Source organism: Ziziphus jujuba, chromosome 6 (genome assembly GCF_031755915.1).
Source record: "Ziziphus jujuba cultivar Dongzao chromosome 6, ASM3175591v1".
Lineage (NCBI taxonomy): Eukaryota > Viridiplantae > Streptophyta > Magnoliopsida > Rosales > Rhamnaceae > Ziziphus > Ziziphus jujuba.
This window is the reverse complement of record NC_083384.1, coordinates 5,976,252-5,994,995: the sequence shown is the minus strand read 5'-3', so window position 1 is coordinate 5,994,995 and position 18,744 is coordinate 5,976,252. Positions and strand designations below refer to the sequence as shown.

Sequence of the window (18,744 nt, the reverse complement as noted above, 5' to 3'; positions counted from 1 at the left end):
AGGTGCTGCCGGATTTTCCGTTGGAAGGTTCGGTGGTATTTCCCTGGGATCAGGGCGTGACTAGGGTTCCAAGGAAGAAATTCTGGACGGGTCCTGACATGGATAATTTAAGGGTGGTCCATCTTAATCTGTATATTATCTTTCAAATTATATACATTAGTCATGCATAAAGAAAGTGTATTCAATTTAAAGTTAGATTTTAAAAGAATTTGAAACCTAGGAATATTCAGTTTAGAGTTTATACAAATTGTAGAGTATTTAATTTATATTCCTTTTAATTTGTATTTTAATGGAATCTTTAAAAGTTTATTAAAGCTAACTAATCAGACGTGGGCTCTTCTATAGACATATTCCTCCTTATGCTCCTTAGCCTATGGGATCTTAGCAGTGATTTCCAGCATTAACCCCTTTCTAAGGGTAAGTTCTTACATATTGCTCAACTGTTGACCACTAGAAATACCACTTTCTGTTTGTGTATTTAACTAAGACTTTATAATGTAAAATTTTTAAAATCTAAACTATTTAAAAAGTTATTGACTTATAAAAGGAGTGTATCCAATTTAAAGTTAGGTAGACTTTAAAAGAATTTAAAAGCTATGTGTGTTCAATTTAGAATTTATACAAGTTAAAAGGCACTTAATTTATAGTTTACTGGAATATTTAACAGTCTACTAAAACTAGCTGATCAGATGAGAGCCTTTCCTCTAGCAAATTCATCCTTTTGCTCCTTAGTCTACGAGGTATTAACAGCCATTCCAGTTGTTAATCCTCTTCCAAGGGCAAGTTCTGACACATTACTTACCTGTCCGCCATTGAAAACACTATATCCAATCCATATATTAAATTAGGACTTTATAAAAGTTTTTTTTTTTTTTAATTCTAAGGTATTCAAAAAGTTATTGGTTTTAATGGATATTAAAAAATGATATATTTTAATGAATTAGATAAGATTTTAGAAGGGAAATTGTGACTTGAAATGTCTAACTAAAATTCTACCTCAATTTCAAAGTTTTCCATAGATTATTACAAATTTTATATTAAAAAATGGTATTTATCTGACAGGATCCGCCCCGGGAACCCTCTCAGGATCTCCCGGGTGATCCCGCCTAGTGAAGTCCCACTGGACAAACTCTAGAAAATATCCAATGGAACCTCACCTTAAAACGTAGATAATCAATACCAGCATTAACATTAATAGCTCGAATATATAAATATATATATATAAATAAGTCCACAACTGGCCTACTGTACTACAGGCCATAACAACACACATGAGTACTATGGTTTCTATTGAGTTCCATATTTAAAATCAGAGCATTCTAAGAATATCAACAAGGTCTATGAGTATAAATAAGTAATAAATAAGTCCAGAAGATAACAATAGGTAAAGAAAGGATAAATACGGCTGCTGTAGTGTAAGGAAACAAGCGGTAAGCTGTGCGCGAGGTAGACTGCTACTAGCTGCCTGGGCCTAGGGGAACGAATTTAAAACAATAAAATGTGAGATAAAGAATCTTAGTGAGTGGCATAGTATAATAGAAAATTAATGATTTATTTCTAAAAAATCTTTCTCTCAAGATCTCTCATTCCACTCGTTGAAAAATTCCCCGTTTAAAAATCATTTCACAAAACCCAAACTTGTACCCCAATTAATATCATAAAAATCGATGCTGAAAAGTATGAATGAACGATCATTGTAATATTATGAAATGTATCAAATCCAGATATAAACATTTGAGCATAAACTATAATAATTACAGTTCCACCAAATAAATATGAAAATGCAGAAATCACCACAATATTTGTAAATCAACAATATATACCAACATATACAATGTACCATACGATGTACAAATATACAAACCGTGGGATACACCCACCTCACGACTTTCAATATATGAACGGTGTCATGAAGATAATAAATAACCGTCGGGACGTACCCAATTTTACTGTCCATGGCAATAATAAACGTTGGATGATACCCATCTCACGGCACCATGGCAATAATAATAAACCATCGGATAAACCCGACCTCACAGTCCGTGGTAATAATAGATAACCGTTGGATGAAACCAACCTCATGGCACCGTGGTAATAATAATAAATCGTCGGATAAACCCGACCTCACAGTCCATGGTAATAATAGATGACCGTTGGATGAAACCAATCTTATGGCACCGTGGTAATAATAATAAACCGTCGGATAAACTCGACCTCACAGTCCATGGTAATAATAGATGACCGTTGGATGAAACCAACCTCATGGCACCGTGGTAAACCCAGCGCGTAGTAATATAATATAATATAATACTGATCCAAGGTATTGGCATTACATGGTACATCAATTTAAAATAACCAATACAGTATACATGAAACAATCTTGTAAGATTGTGTATATACTTTTCCAAACAATACTGTATCATGAATCATAATTTAACATTTAAACTTCCACCGCTTAATTAGATCCTTCAAAATCTCAAAACATCATTTCATACAAAAACCAGAAATACCACAGTGAAATCTTTTCACCATAAACCAATTTTAAGCACATAAAATTTTGAAATATTTGATCGTGCTTAAAATTATATGATTTTCAATCTGGTTTCTCAAACCAAATAATTTCCAAAGTGATTTAAAATCTCAATTTAATTACCAAGATATTTAAATACCACAAGTCCATTTATGGACCCATTAAAATTGAAAATCACTTAAAATATTATCAAAAGTCATATAAATGATAACACATATATGTGAAAGCAAATATTTATATACGCATAAAACAACATTTCAATCAAATGATATATACGTAAAATATTTAAACCACATATATATATTATACTATATGGCCAAAACATTTAAAAATAATATAACCACTCACAGTACTGTAGATGCTCACGCCTGCTCCTCTACAGGATCACCTCCAGGATCAACTCGAGTGCCTGTAATATAACAAAATATTCCTCAGGCTCCAAACAACTAAACCAGAGACACTTGTGTGATCCAAATGTCTCCAAATAATTTATAGTACTATAAAATTACATAAATTGGACACCGGACAGTCCAATTATACCACGCGTCCTAGGGACCCAGTACCCAAAATTGGGGATTTTCACCCGGAGCCTAATCTTTTGAAATTGAACCCCCAATTAGGTCCTAATATTATCCAATTTCACTAATCTAACTTCAATTCTAACCAATTTATCCAAAACCATCCAAACACAGTCCCAATTTCTCCGAAAATTAACCAAATAACCCCAAAAATAGAAAAATTATCAAACAACCTCCAAAATTCACAAATTATATGTCAACGGAAAGCCCAAGAGACAAGAAGTTCACCAGTGGTCTTACCTTGGTCCGGTGACTCCTCCGGTGACCGAAAAATTGACGTAAAAGTTCGGCCGAACTTAAACTTGAGAGATCTCTCAAATGGTGGGGATTTTGGGCAATCTAACCATGGAAATGGACTCAGAGGGGTCGAAAATGGTGGGATAGAGGTATGGGTCGAGCTAGGTTGGCCAAAAAACACAAGAAAAGAGGAGAGAGAAAATTTTCGGCCGTCGGGCTTCTCCGGCCCGATCTGGGTGCGTCCGGCAACTGGTGGCCTTGAAATTTTGTGTGAGATCCCACATCGGTTGGAAAGGGGAATGAAGCATGCCTTAAAAGAGGGTGTGGATACCTTTCCCTTGCCACGCGTTCCCATGAGGGAAAGTAAAACTATGAGGGGTAGGATTGGGCTCACCACCTAGCTTCCAAAGCGGACAATATTGTAATTGGGCCTGGGAGGGCCGGGCCAGTGGGACTAGCAGGTGAAGGGGTGGGACCCCTAACCATTGCGACGCGTTTTGACAAAACCGTGCGGGCTGGGCCCAAAGCGGACAATATCGCATGCGGGTGGACTCGGCTGTTATAGTTGGTATCAGAGCCAGTACCCGGATCGGTGTGCCAGCGAGGACGCTGGGCCCCAAGGGGGGAGGATTGTGAGATCCCACATAGGTTGGAAAGGGGAACGAAGCATGCCTTAAAAGAGGGTGTGGATACCTTTCTCTTGCGACACGTTCCCATGAGGGAAAGTAAAACCGTGAGAGGTAGGATTAGGCTTACCACCTAGCTTCCAAAGCGGACAATATCGTAATTGGGCCTGGGAGGCCCGGGCCAGTGAGACTGGCAAGTGAAGGGGTGGGACCCCTAACCATTGCAACGCGTTTTGACAAAACCGTGCGGACTGGGCCCAAAGCGGACAATATTGCATGCGGGTGGACTGGGCTGTTACATTTTGCGGCCGAGCTCACCTTCGTCCCCCGCTCCTCTCTGGTCGGCGCATGTAGCAAGATGGTGGCCGGAGATGGGTCAAATGGCGTAAACCCGGTTGGAGGTAAAAACGGTCGGTTCAGGCCATGGGCCTGGGTTGTTTTTCTCGGGTTTTGGAGAGGAAATGAGTATTTTTGGGTTTTTCTTCCTGTTTGGCACACTTACTAGGCTTATATAGAGCCTAAATCACTAACAGACAAAAATTGGAGACTGGTTTGGACGCTGACATAAAACTTATGTTTAAAACTTCTCAAAACCATAACTTTTTATCCGTAACTCGAAATTTGACGTGCCGCCAGTCTGTGAACTCGTATCGACGAGATCTATACAATGGTACCTCAGTCAAACCAAAAATATTAACTGCTGAAAAAGTCAACTCGAACCCACATATTGTTCACTTGGTCAAACTTGGTCAAACTTAGTCAAACTTATTTAATTATGTGTATTTTTGGTACAGGGTGTTACATTATCACCATTTATAAATGATCATCTATAGAACATTTATGTCACATAGCAAGTTAAATGATTACCATTAAAGGGATCATTTTTAAAATTTTGGTATAAAAATAAATATAATTAAATACCCCAAATAAAAATGCCGCATAAACTGGTGACCATAGTTAATGGTAATAAATAGTAAAACTTTTTTATACGAAGTTTATAGAATTCAATATCAATTTATGAATTTCTCTCTAACTGTTTTTAAATCTATTAAAATTTAAATTGAATATACCCCTAAATATAAAAATATAACTATAAAGTCTTATAATATGGACGTTTGCACTTTTTTAACTTGTGGATGTCTACAAAACTAAATGATTTTTTTATAAAACTATCATCTTTATAAATATTCGGATGTTAAAAAATTACAACATTCGCATCATAAAATAATTATACAGGTATGATATTTTCACATAATTTTTAATCCTAGCATAAAAAGAATTCAGTATATTAGGGGATAATTTAATATATTATGGAAGGTCATTTCTAAGAAAGGATATCATTGATCTAGTAGATCTCTTTGTTGACTTAATAAAAATTACTGGAATTCACATTGAGGAATTTTTTTTGTTTTTTTTGGTTTTTTGGGTAAATTCCACATAAAAGAAGGTTTTTTTTTTTCTTTTTCTTTTTGGGGGTGAATTCACATAAAAGAAGGTTGCTTTTAGGAATGGATGGATGGAATTCTAATCAATTTTATTATTTGCAATTTGTTATAGACCATGAATAACTTAAGTAGGATTCATCTTAATCTATACATTATCTTTCAAATTATATACATTAGTCATTTATATATATATAAAATATAGGTATATTGTTTTCAGATAATTTTTTAATCCAAGCATTATTAGGGGATAATTTATTCTCTCAATTATTTTCTTATTTGTATTATTGTTCACCGTTGAAGGAAACCTTCATATTGGATGCCCATTTTTCGATTGATAATGTTGAAATAGCGGTAAGACCGGTACAAAAAGGTATTAGTCAAAATTAGTCTTTGTTTAAAATTCAAAAATTTTCAAAATGTGAAAACCCCTAATATTTTTGTCATAGATGAGGAACTATATGAATTAGATAATTTCATGTTATAGTAAAAAAAAAAAAAAAAAGCCTTGGTTCTTAATTCCTTCCCAAAAAAGTCTTGGTTTTAAAGTTCTTTTCGTTTTCTTTCTTTCTTTTTTTCTTTTTTTTCCCCATTTATAGCAATTTCCCTCTTAATGTCTTAAACTCACGAGGGTATAAGTGGCATATCAATTTTGCCAACTTATTTAACTTTGATTTTTAATTATTCTGTATTAAAATGTATGAATTTAAATTTTAAACAATTTTTGACCCGTTTCAAATATGATTTATATACAAGAAGTACATGCACCAACAGAAAATAAATCAATTATTCACAAGTTATTAGTATTACTATTATTTGTATTTATTTAACTTTTTGCAATAAGCAATTTTTAATTTATATTTGATGCATAGAGTCAGTTTCTTAATAGAACCTTTTAATGTGCCTTTATTATTAGCTTTTAATTAATTCAAAAGCTAAAATTTGAGAATATCTTGGTAGTCTGAATAAGTTTAATGATGTACTAGAGCTCTAGAAATTCAAAATGAACTTTATATGAACTAATCCAAAAATAATTTTACATCTCAACACTTAAAGTATGAGATCCCACATCGGTTGGAAAGGGGAACGAAGCATGCCTTATAAAAGGGTGTGAATACCTTTCCCTTGAGAGGCCTTTTAAAACCGTACGGGCTGGGCCCAAAGCGAACAATATCTCATGCAGGTGGATTGGGCTGTTACAGATGGTATTAGAGCCGGACCCATATCGGTGTGCTAGCGAGGATGCTGGGCCCCAAGGGGGGTGGATTGTGAGATCCCACATCGGTTGGAAAGGGGAACGAAGCATGCCTTATAAGAGGGTGTAGATACCTTTCCCTTGAGAGGCCTTTTAAAATTGTTCGGGCTGGGCCCAAAGCGGACAATATCTCATGCGGGTGGACTGGGCTGTTACAGATGGTATCAGAGCCGGACCCGGATCGGTGTGCCAGCGAGGACGCTGGGCCCCAAGGGAAGTGGATTGTGAGATCTCACATCGGTTGGAAAGAGGAACGAAGCATGCCTTATAGGAGGGTGTGGATACCTTTCCCTTGAGAGGCCTTTTAAAACCGTGCAGACTGGGCCCAAAGCGGACGATATCTCATGCAGGTGGACTGGGCTGTTACAGATGGTATCAGAGCCGGACCCGGATCGGTGTGCCAGCGAGGACGCTGGGCCCCAAGGGGGGTGGATTGTGAGATCCCGCATCGGTTGGAAAGGGGAACGAAGCATGCCTTATAAGAGGGTGTGGATACCTTTCCCTTGAGAGGCCTTTTAAAACCGTGCGGGCTGGGCTCAAAGCGGACAATATCTCATGCAGGTGGATTGGGCTGTTACAGATAGTATCAGAACTGGACCCGGATCGGTGTGCCAGCGAGGACACTGGGCCCCAAGAGGGGTGGATTGTGAGATCCCATATCGGTCGGAAAGGGGAACGAAGTATGCCTTATAAGAGGGTGTGGATACCTTTCCTTTGAGAGGCCTTTTAAAACCGTGTGGCTAGACCCAAAGCGGACAATATCTCATGCGGGTGGACTGGGCTGTTACATAAAGTAATTCAAGGACTCTAAAGTGAGATTTTTCTGAGAAGTCCATCAATATATCATGATAGAAGAATTCTTCTTACTATATATGCTCACATGTATAAACAACCGTTAAGTCTTGCATAATTAATATATATACTAATCGGCATTAGAATATTTTATCTTGGAGGCAGAGTTCAATGAAATCAAGGGATAAGAAGTGAGATTTACCTCCAAATAAAAAAAAATTCTCCTTGCTAAATATATTCACATGTTTAGACAACCCTTATGTCTTGCATAATTAATATATATACCATCCCAAATTAGAATATTTACTCTTAATTGCCAAAAAGGCATTGCTTTTTCCCTTGCAATTAAGCTAAATGCCATCCATATCCAGCCAATCTTTAACCTTTTTTTTTTTTTCCTAATCATTGATGACCATCATTAATTGAACCTATATGCAATTTAACAATTTAATTAAATGGCTGTTTAAGAAGGGATTCACCTTCTCTAATTAGGTTTTTAGAGTAAAAAACCAATATATAATTAAAAGCAACCATTGAGTAATAGCCAAGTTAAAATTTTGGAATAAAACTCCAACGCATAATTAAATGCAGCCAACAAATAATAGTTATATTAATGATAGTTTTATTTTATAAAATTAAGCTGACGAGAGGTGAACTATTATATCATTCATATTTTTTCGAGCACCTCCCATTATATTTTTTCCAGCACTTCCCTCCTTACAAATATATATATATATATATATATTTTTTTCGATTGACATTACTAAGTTTTAAATCAGTATCTCTTGAGTCAGTAAATTTGATACCAAATTAATTTATCAAAAATCTAAATTAATAAGAAGTGGCGTATCATATTATTTTTATTTTCTCCAACGTAGACAAATAGGAAAACACTATAAGTCTGCTTAAAAAAATACGATAAAGAAAAGTCAAAGTCTTCATTATATTTTATATAAATCTCCATGTGAAAATTCAAAAAAAAAAAAAAAAAAAAAAGAAATCTCCAATGTGACAATGAATATTTTAGATGACGTGCTTCCGTATCCCTCGGGAATCACATGCTGCAAAAGTTTTCTGTCACTTTTTTTTTTAAATATATATTTTTAATTTTTTTGGCTGAGAGATAAGAGATTTTGCTTTATTCTTCGGCAAACAGTACTATTACTTATTTTCGTGTTATCTCTATCGTTTAAGAATATCAAAATTTCTGAGTGTCCAAACGGAAGAGTTGTGAAGTGGGAGAGAGAGAGAAATGGTAAGGAAGGCATTGTTGATTGGTTGCAATTACCCTGGAACCACGGTGGATCTCAACGGATGTGTCAATGATGTCTACCAGATGAAGAAATGCCTTCTAGACCGCTATGGCTTCTCGGATGATAATATCACTGTTCTCATCGACACTGATGATTCCTGCACTCAACCAACCGGAAAAAACATATATGATGCCCTCACTCGCCTTGTTCAATCAGCTGAACCTGGTGATATTCTCTTCATCCACTACAGTGGTCATGGCTCTCGATTTCCGCTTGAAATTGGTGAAGACGACGAAACTGGCTATGACGAGTGCTTGGTGCCATGCGACATGAACTTCATCTTTGATCAGTTTTTGTCTCACTCTCACTCCATGTATAAATATTATATATATAGATATACAATTTTCATCTAATCATGTATATCCTGATTTAATAATTTTACAAAGTAAAAATACAGTATAGATTAATTTTGATAAATTAATTATTTGCACTTTGTATTAGATTTTTTTATACTATATTCTACTTTTAGAAATTTAGAATATTATGATTAGATAATTATTGTATATATAATATATATATATATATATATATATTTTCTGTGAGATCTTCCAAACAGTCCTTACCAGAACCTGTAGCGCTTTTATGCGGCCAGACGTCTACTCATAATATGGGCATCAACGCCCATAAAGGAGTTGCTAATAATATATATGAAAATTTATGCTTCATAACTTCTTTTCGTGGCGGGGTTTTACCTTGGGGAATTGGCTGAACTGCAGATGACGATTTAAGGGATATTGTAGACCAAGTTCCAGAAGGTTGCAGCATCACAATTGTATCGGATTCGTGTCACAGCTGTGGTCTAATTGGCGGAGCTAAAGAACAGATAGGAGAGAGCACCGAGCGTCATGAACAATATCAACGCAATGGCTACGGCTATGGTGGACCAAGAGGTCAGTACTATGTGAAATTTAAGGATCGTGGAATCCGTTTCCCCTCAGAAATGCGTTACTATAATCTTTGGAGAGAGCATGAGGAAGAGAAAGATCAGAACGAGATTGGATATTTCAGGCATGGCCATATGAAGAGTAGAGCTTTGCCACTCCCCACTCTCATAGACATACTGAATGAAAAAACTGGAAAACCCGACATTGATGTTGGGAATCTGAGGTCAACCCTGTTCGAAGTCTTTGGAGACGAAGTAAGTCCCAAGGTGAAGAAGTTCATGAAGGAGTACAACATGAGGAAAGAAAACAAACCCCTGAATTGCATCAATGGTGCAGCAGGAGCATACCTGGGGATGGTGGGAAGTAAAGCTCGAGAGCTTACGAAACTGACACGGAAGCTGGAGATCAAGGCCGATCTTTATAATGCAAAACACGCATTAGCAACACAGGTAGTGGAAGGGGGAGTGGATGGCACTGGCAAGCAACGACATGAACTACTACCCAAAGGTGGGCTTCTGTTCAGTGGCTGCCAGACATTCCAAATTTCTGGCGATGTGGTTCTTTCTGGAAAAGATGATGTTCCTTGCGGAGCTTTTAGCCATGCAATCCAGACCATAATTGCTGAATCAGGTGGCCAAATTACCAACCGGGAACTTGTTTTGAAGGCTACGAAATTTCTCAAGAGCAAAGGTTTAGATCAGCAACCTGGTCTCTACTGCAATGATGATCATGTTGATGCTCCTTTTCTGTTCTGCCCATCAATCATCTGAAACTAGTTTTTCAAGTTGCAGTTATTGTTGATTTTCATGTTTAATCATCTCGTAATGCTTCTTTTCTTCTCTACTGCAAGTTCCTTTCTTTGATTTTGGCTTCGCATCAAAGATTTGTGTCTTTGTCCGAACCCAAAACATAAAAACAACAAAATAAAAATAAAAATCTCAAACTGTTATTTCGAGAACTAAATTATATTATATAAAATATTATCTCATGTTCCACAATACCCTGTAACTTTTTGGTAATAATGTTCCAGAATCATATATAATTTATATGTTTATTATATATATTTATTTGTTCTAAGTTACCTCGTTTGGTATTGAAATTAAAAATATAAACACTTTTGGTAGCAAAATTTATATTAATGCATGGAAATTTATTAAATGAGAAGAAAATACCAACGAATGTACTAGAGAGAGAGACGGAAAAATATAAATAAAAGATAACTTTTAGAAATTACAACGTTTTTTTGGAATCAAATAAGTAATGATGTAAAATTACATCATTAATATGATATAAATTCAAGTTTAAACTTGAATCCTAGAAAGCAAACTATATATATACATATATATTCTCTTTATTAACTAGTTATTAATTTTAAAAAAAATTAAAAGTCTAACGTAGTAAAAAAAAAAAAAAGAAATAAGAAAAGAAAAGCTCATTTTATTTATTTATTTATTTTTTTGTGAAAAAAAAAGATTCCATTTATAAAATTAAAGAGTATGTGGATGAATTATATCGATAGATATATCGAAGGTTTAAAATATGAAAATATCAACAAAAATATCGAAAATTATTAAATATCAATAAAAACTCATAAAAATTATGAAACTTGACGGAAATTTATTGCAAAAAATAAATTTTATTATTAAAACTTTAAAATTAACTTATTTAATTAATTAATTATCAAATTAACTATTAAAATTGTAAAATATTGAATGGATATTATAGTTCTATTAATCAATTTATTTATAATAAGCTTCGATAGTTAAAAAAATACTATTAGTAATAAAAATATATATTTAATAAAATTATTTATTAATTAAGATATATAACAATTATTACAATTACGTTATATTTTATAAATGTTATTTCAATACTATAAAAAAACTCATGGGTAGTTGAGAGCTATTTGTATTTTTTTCATTTTCATTTTCATTTTAAAATATGAAATGTATGAAGTAACTATTAAAAGATTTATCTCCTTAATATTTTTTATATAATTGTTAATATACCATCGACACAAAAATTTTGAAACCTTGGTTTTGAGAAATATATTTCTTGCATATTTTTTAATTTTTGTTTACATTCTAACTTTTATTTACTTTATAATATTTATACAATATTAAATTTATTATTGCAAAAATAAATAATAGATGGGTAAACTTGTAATTTGCGATATAATTTTTTTTCTAAAATATGATTGGTAGACTTATCTAATGTATTTTCGAACATTGTTCATTAAGTGTGAATTTTTTTTTTTATTTACCTAATTATTGGAAGACAAATAAAAGGTAAAAACAAAAACTATCAATAATATAAATTTGGCAAAAAGTTTTACTAAATATTAATAATATTTATAAAAAAAATCATAGATATTTTTAGACTTTCTATAGAAATTTTACCGAAATATATGAAAATTTGAAAATTTCTATGAAAATTATGAACTTTTTAACAAAATTTTGAAAGATTTGATATGGATATTATAATGAAAATTTCCATAAAAATTATGAAAAAATATAAAAAATTTCGGTGGATATTTTGAAAATCATAGTCATTTCTACATGCAAGTTAAATTTTCTTTCGATAGATTTAAAAAATAAAAATTCGCATAAAGTTTGTAAAAAATTTCTATATTTTAAATATTGAGAGCACTAACAAGCTCATTCCCTACACTTTTCAAGTGCTACATGCGCTCGGTGATTTGTCTTTGTGCGATATACCTTGTTTGCATAATCAAGCATAGCCTTTGATGTATTTGTCCTTACTTATGGTCCTGCCTAACATATTGTGTGAAGTCCCACATGTCAGGACCCGTCCAGAATTCCTTCACGGAACTCTAGACAAGCCCTGATGTCAGGACCCGTCCAGAATTCCTTCCCCAGAACCCTAGACAAGTCCTGATCCCAGGGAAATACCATCGAACCTTCCAACGGAAAATCCGGCAGCACCTCCCCTAAGGGTAGGACTAACCAAAAAATTACCTGCACTTAAAACACACTTCTATAAACATCCCCTTATTCCTCCCACAATACTACAAATTGATTCCACAAATTTACAGCACTTCAAATAACAGTAAATCAGTGCATGAATAATAACTACACGTCCAATGCAGTATACAGAGCATTATACAAATAATGTGGAATTTATACAATGACAGATAAGAAGTAATACAGGATGGAGAGGAAAAAGGGAAGAAATACTTCTAGAACTTTCGGCATCGAACTGAGACATTGGGCTCGCCCCGGACAATCAATGTCTCCAACCTAAACCTGGAGCACGTAATTAAACCATGATCCACCATGGGATCAATTCCATGACTCACTGGTGCTCCTAGAACACAATTCACACACAGTCAAATAAATTAATATTTTAATCGGGTAAATAATACCCGGTACCCGGGGGGTCAAACACAAACGTTATCCAAAATAGTTGAATAATACACCGAATCGAAGCTTGAGTGACGATGATTACAAATCCGGTCTCCATCGACCCCAATTCCGCCGGAGGTGGCCGGAAAGCTTCAGCCGGTTTTCAATTCCTCGTATCTCGCAAACCGCTTCGAATTTTTGAGATTGGAGGCCATATTTGGACTCAGAGGGGTCGAAAATGGTGGCATAGAGGTATGGGTCGGGCTAGATTGGTCGGAAACGGCGAGAATCGCTGGAAAATTTCAAGTCGCCGCCGCGGACTTCACCGGCCCGATCTGGGCGCGTCCGACGGCGACTGGCCGGGAAATTTGGAGGCTGAGGTCGCGGCGAGCTGGGCTTCACCGGTGGCCGGCGCGTGTGGCTTTCTGGCGACTGAAATCCGGCCAAACGGTCGGTCAAACAGGGAGAGGAAGAGAGTCAAAGGAGAGAGAGAGAGAGAGAGAAATTTTTCTGCGTTTTGTTTTGTCTTTGTTGGGCTCGGGGAAGAAGAAGGGAAGAAAAGGAAAGGAAAGGAGAAGGTGTTTTCCCACGTGGGGAAAAGAAAAGAAAAAGAAAAAGAAAAAGAAAATAAAAAGGAAAAGAAAAAGAAAAATAAAATAAAATAAAAATAATTAAATAATTAAATAATAATAAAATAATATGATATTACACATGGTTGACATGTGGCTTTTCAACATGGTGACACATGGTCACCTTCATTAAGTCACACGTGGCACATCGTTACACGTTCAAAAATAATATTAAAATAATACAGTATTTGAAAAACTCTACAGGTCCATAACTTTCAAACCACATGTCCAAATTGGACGTGCCGCTAGTCTACGAACTCGTATCGACGAACACTTTACAACCATGCATGAGTCAAAGCTCAACTTTGCACGAATAAAAAGTCAACTCGGGCACCCCTTGGACAGTTTGGACCTCAACTTGTTTCGCTCATAACTTTTAAACCGTAGCTCCGTTTTCAACGTGCTACTAGTCTACGAACTCGTGCCAACGTGTACTTCGTAACGGTACCTCAGTCAACCTAGAATTCCAATCGGGTCAAAAAGTCAACTTTTGACCCCTTGGTCAGCGATCAACAGTCAACCTCGATCAACGTGCAAAAAAATTCCGACATGGTTCGGGACGGGGTGTTACACCTGATCCCAGAGAAACCCTACCGGACCCTCCAATGGAAAATCCGGCAGAACCTCCCCTAAGGGTTGGATTTACCACAAATTTCCTGCACTGAAAACGCACTTCTAAATTTATCCCCTTATTCCTCCCACAATACTACAAATTGATTCCCAAATTTACAGCACTTCAAAGAATAACAGCAACTCAGTGCATAAATAATATGTCCAGTATAGTATACAGAGCATTATACAAATAAATATGGAATTTATATGATGACAGATAAAGAAGTAATACAAGATGAGGAGGAAAAAGGGAAGAAATACTTCTTGGACTTTCGGCAACGAACTGAGACGTTGGGCTCGCCTCGGACAATCAACGTCTCCTAACCTGGACCTAGGGGAACGGAATTTAAAAATATGAGATGCTAATCATCTCTGTGAGTGACCCTATCTACTGAACACCTTTAATATTAATAATATACCAAATAAAAGAATTTAATTAATCAATACCGAAAATTATATAAATAAATAAATAAACAATTGGAGTAATACTTTCTCTCCAAACCCTCACTATTCACTCCGCTGGAAATGTTCCCCTTTTAAAACATTTTCACAAAACCCGATATTCGTACTTCCCGAAAACCAAGGGATTAAACAACTTAATAAACAATAATTAAATACCCCAAATATAAATAAAATATAATAAATTATAATAAATAATTTTTGTACTCTTTGGGGTTTGAAATTTCTATCCGAAAAATTTGTACTTGACGCACCACACCATATACGAGTGATGCCCTCCGATACCCAGCATCCCGAGCACCAACTGGCGGGGAGATTAAAGAGAGAAACTTGCAAACGGCACTTCGGCGTCCCGACAGTACCACTGCTGAAACCGTCATCCCGGCCAAGGAGGGGGGCGGCTATGTGCACTATATCAAACCTGCCTGCCCAAGGTCCAATGGCAACTCACGGGAGACATAATACTTGCGCGCTAACCATATATATACACCAAAACACCAATACTGTGTGAATGCATCTAAAATAATTATTAATTTAATTATAACCGTACCGTTCTTTCCAAAATTACCGTGGGAAATATACCAATTTTCACATTTACCATCCCACATATTTTCATTTAATAACCCGGTACGAAAACATCGATAACAGTAAAACAATAATTTTTCTCGTAATACGAGGTTCGACAAATAAAATACCATGGGCATAATTATAAAAATTAACCACCAATTTAAACAAACAATTTCCTTAAAATATTCAAACCAATTATGCCCAAAAATAATATAAAATCCAGACACAATTAATTACTGAAAATACTGGCTCATGTGTAATAAATACAATTAAATCACGATAAAATAATAATCGGGAAATTCTTAGTAACCCAAAATTCCGTTTAGTATCAATGGGTAAATATATATATAAAATAATATTTTGTTCCCGATTATATTTAAATTCCACCATATGAGCATAAATTACAGATATCAATTTAACACCACATAAATATAATTAATTACCCCAAAATATTTTTAAATGTGGGTCACTCACCTGGAGTACGCAATTAAACCATGATCCACCATGGGATCAATTCCACGACTCACCCATGCTCCTAGAACACAATTCACACACAGTCAAATAAATTAATCTTTTTTTGGGGTAAATAATACCCGGTATCCGGGGGGTTAAACACAAACGTTATCCAAATTGACAAATTATATGTCTATGGAAAGCTTGTGAGATGAAGATCACATTACCGACCTCCATTGAGCCCAATTCGGCCGGTGATGGTCGGAATTTGGCCGGAAAGTTTTGACCGAATTTAAACTTGAGGGATCTCTTAAACGGTGGGGATTTTGGGCAATCTAACCCCGGAAATGGACTCAGAGGGGTCGAAAATGGTGAGATAGAGGTATGGGTTGAGCTGGGTTGGCCGGAAATGGCGAGAATCGCCGGAAAAACTCAACCCGCCACCGCTGACTTCACCGGCCCGATCTGGGCACGTCCGGCGGCGACTGGCCGGGAAAATTGGAGGTTGGGGTGGCGGGGATCTGGGCTTCACCGGTGGCCAGCGCGTGTGGCCGTCCGGCGACTGAAATCCGGCCAAACAGTCGGTCAAAGTGAGAGGGGGAGAGAGTCAAAGGAGAGAGAGAGAGAGAGAATTCCTTGCTGGTTTTTTGACGGGCTCAGGGAAGAAGGAGAAGGGAAGGAAAGGAAAAGAAAAGGAGAAGGGTGTTTTCCCACGTGGGAAAAAGAAAAAAAGAAAAAAAAAGAAAAGAAAAAGAAATAAAAGAAATAAATTAAAAATTAATTAAATAATATTAAAAAAATAATATTATTATATAAAATAACAATAAAATAATAAGATATTATACATGGTTGACATGTGGCATCTCACCATGGTGACACATGGTCACATTTATTAAGTCACACGTGGCACATCGTTCCACGTTTAAAAATAATATTAAAATAATACAGTATTTGGAAAACTCTACAGGTCCATAACTTTCAAACCACATGTCCAAATAGGACGTGCTGCTAGTCTACGAACTCGTATCGACGAGCACTTTACAACCATGTATGAGTCAAAGCTCAACTTTGCATGAATAAAAAGTCAACTCCGGCACCCCTTGGATAATTTGGACCTCAACTTGTTTTGCTCATATCTTTCAAACCGTAGCTTCGTTTTCGACGTGCTACTAGTCTACGAACTCGTGCCAATGTGTACTTCGTAACGGTACCTTAGTCAACCTAGAATTCCAATCGGAACAAAAAATCAACTTTTGACCCTTCGATCAACGGTCAAAGTCAAAGTCAACGGTCAACGGTCAAATTTGAAAAATTTCCGTTGTACTTTGGGACGGGGTGTTACACTACATCGGTTGGAAAGGAGAACGAAACACTTCTTATATGTGGGTGTGGATACCTTTCTCTTGAAAAGCCTTTTAAAACTTTGAAGGCTGGGTTGTAAGGGGATTCCCCAGGCCCAAAGAGGACAATATCTCATGTAGGTGGTCTGGGCTGTTACAGTTGGTATCAGAGCCAATATCTAGATCGGTGTGCCAGTTGGTATCAGAGCTAGTACTCGGATCGGTGTGCTAATGAGGACGCTGGGCCCTAAGGGGGGAGGATTGTGAAGTCCCACATCGGTTGGAAATGGGAAGAGGATTGTGAAGTCCCACATCGGTTGGAAAGGGAAACAAAACACTCCTTATAAGTGGATGTTGATACCTTTCCCTTGAGAGACTTTTTAAAACCTTAAGGGCTGGGTTGTAAGAGGATTCCCCAGGCTTAAAGAGGACAATATCTCATGCAGGTGATCTGGGCTGTTATACATTGCCTTTAAATATATCTCCCTTTATTATTATTATTATTTATCTATTAAGAGTTACTTTTTTTTTTTCGGTTGTTCAAATTTAAAATTTGCTTTCATTTGAAATGTGTTGAAATTTCCAAGTCGATAATATGTCCATTATAATTCTTGTTATGACTTTGTTACAAACTCAGTTAATGATCAATTGATTATACCATTAATTAACAACTTGTTCACCAAATCTATTAAGAGTCTTTGTTTTATATATATTTATAAGTTGTTATTTAAATTTTGGTTTCATTTCAATTAATTCGCATACATATATATATATATATATACACACATATATACATATGTGTGACGTCTGGAAATTCGTTGAGAGCTTGAAGCCAAAATATAGTGTTTTAGTAGTCACCACGGCATGCTTGATTTATAATGCAACATGAAGCAGACTAACATATGATGGGTCCCATGATTGGCAAGGGTATATTGGGAATTCTCCATACCCATTGGTGCTCGAAAATGGTCAACGGAGTACGTTTCTTCACGTCCACAATATTCCATCGTTTACTGGATCCATTGCAGCTACCACATATCATGGTCAGAATGAGAATGGCGATCCTTCTGACTGAATGTTGACTTGGTATAATCCATGAGAAAGATTGCTTGACAACAATCGCGTCAGTATCTAGTTTTTTAGTATTCACATTGATGTGACAAATATTAATAGTTTTTATTTTATACCATACACACCCAATTTTTATAAAAATCAAATTTTAGGCGTGGAACAATTATTTACTCCATACCATGATCTTTGTATAATTTTGTAGGTATATATTAAAATTCGCGAGGCTGATCACTACAAGGGAATTGAATGGATTAATATGTACGATGACGACAAGTTGAGCAAGTTTGACCAATATTGTCAAGACCCATCCAAAATTCCTCACCGGAACCCTAAATAAGCCCTGATCCCAGGAAAACCCTACCGGACCCTCCAATGAAAAATCCGGCAGAATCTCCCCTAAGGGTTGGACTTACCACAAAATTTTCCTACAGGAAAAACACTTCTACAAACGTCCACTTATTCCTTCCACCTTACTACAATTTGTTTCCACAAATTTACAGCACTCCAAAATAATAACAGGGAATTAGTAAGCAATTAAACAAATATCTATCCAATCCGTACACAGAGAATTATACAAATAAATATGAAATT

The 18,744-nt window shown here is 35.8% G+C and overlaps 2 protein-coding genes across 2 annotated transcripts in view; both read left to right on the top strand.

Annotated features, from left to right (window-relative positions):
* LOC125418934 (SH3 domain-containing protein 1) overlaps positions 1-18,744 on the top strand; it is a 61,140-nt gene that overhangs the window by 26,182 nt on the left and 16,214 nt on the right. The window lies entirely within an intron of this gene.
* Positions 8,713-10,498, top strand: LOC107432114 (metacaspase-6). The gene is made up of 2 exons (XM_060818501.1): positions 8,713-9,055; positions 9,487-10,498. The coding sequence occupies exons 1-2, from the start codon at positions 8,713-8,715 to the stop codon at positions 10,425-10,427; spliced, it is 1,284 nt and encodes a 427-aa protein (XP_060674484.1). The 3' UTR covers positions 10,428-10,498.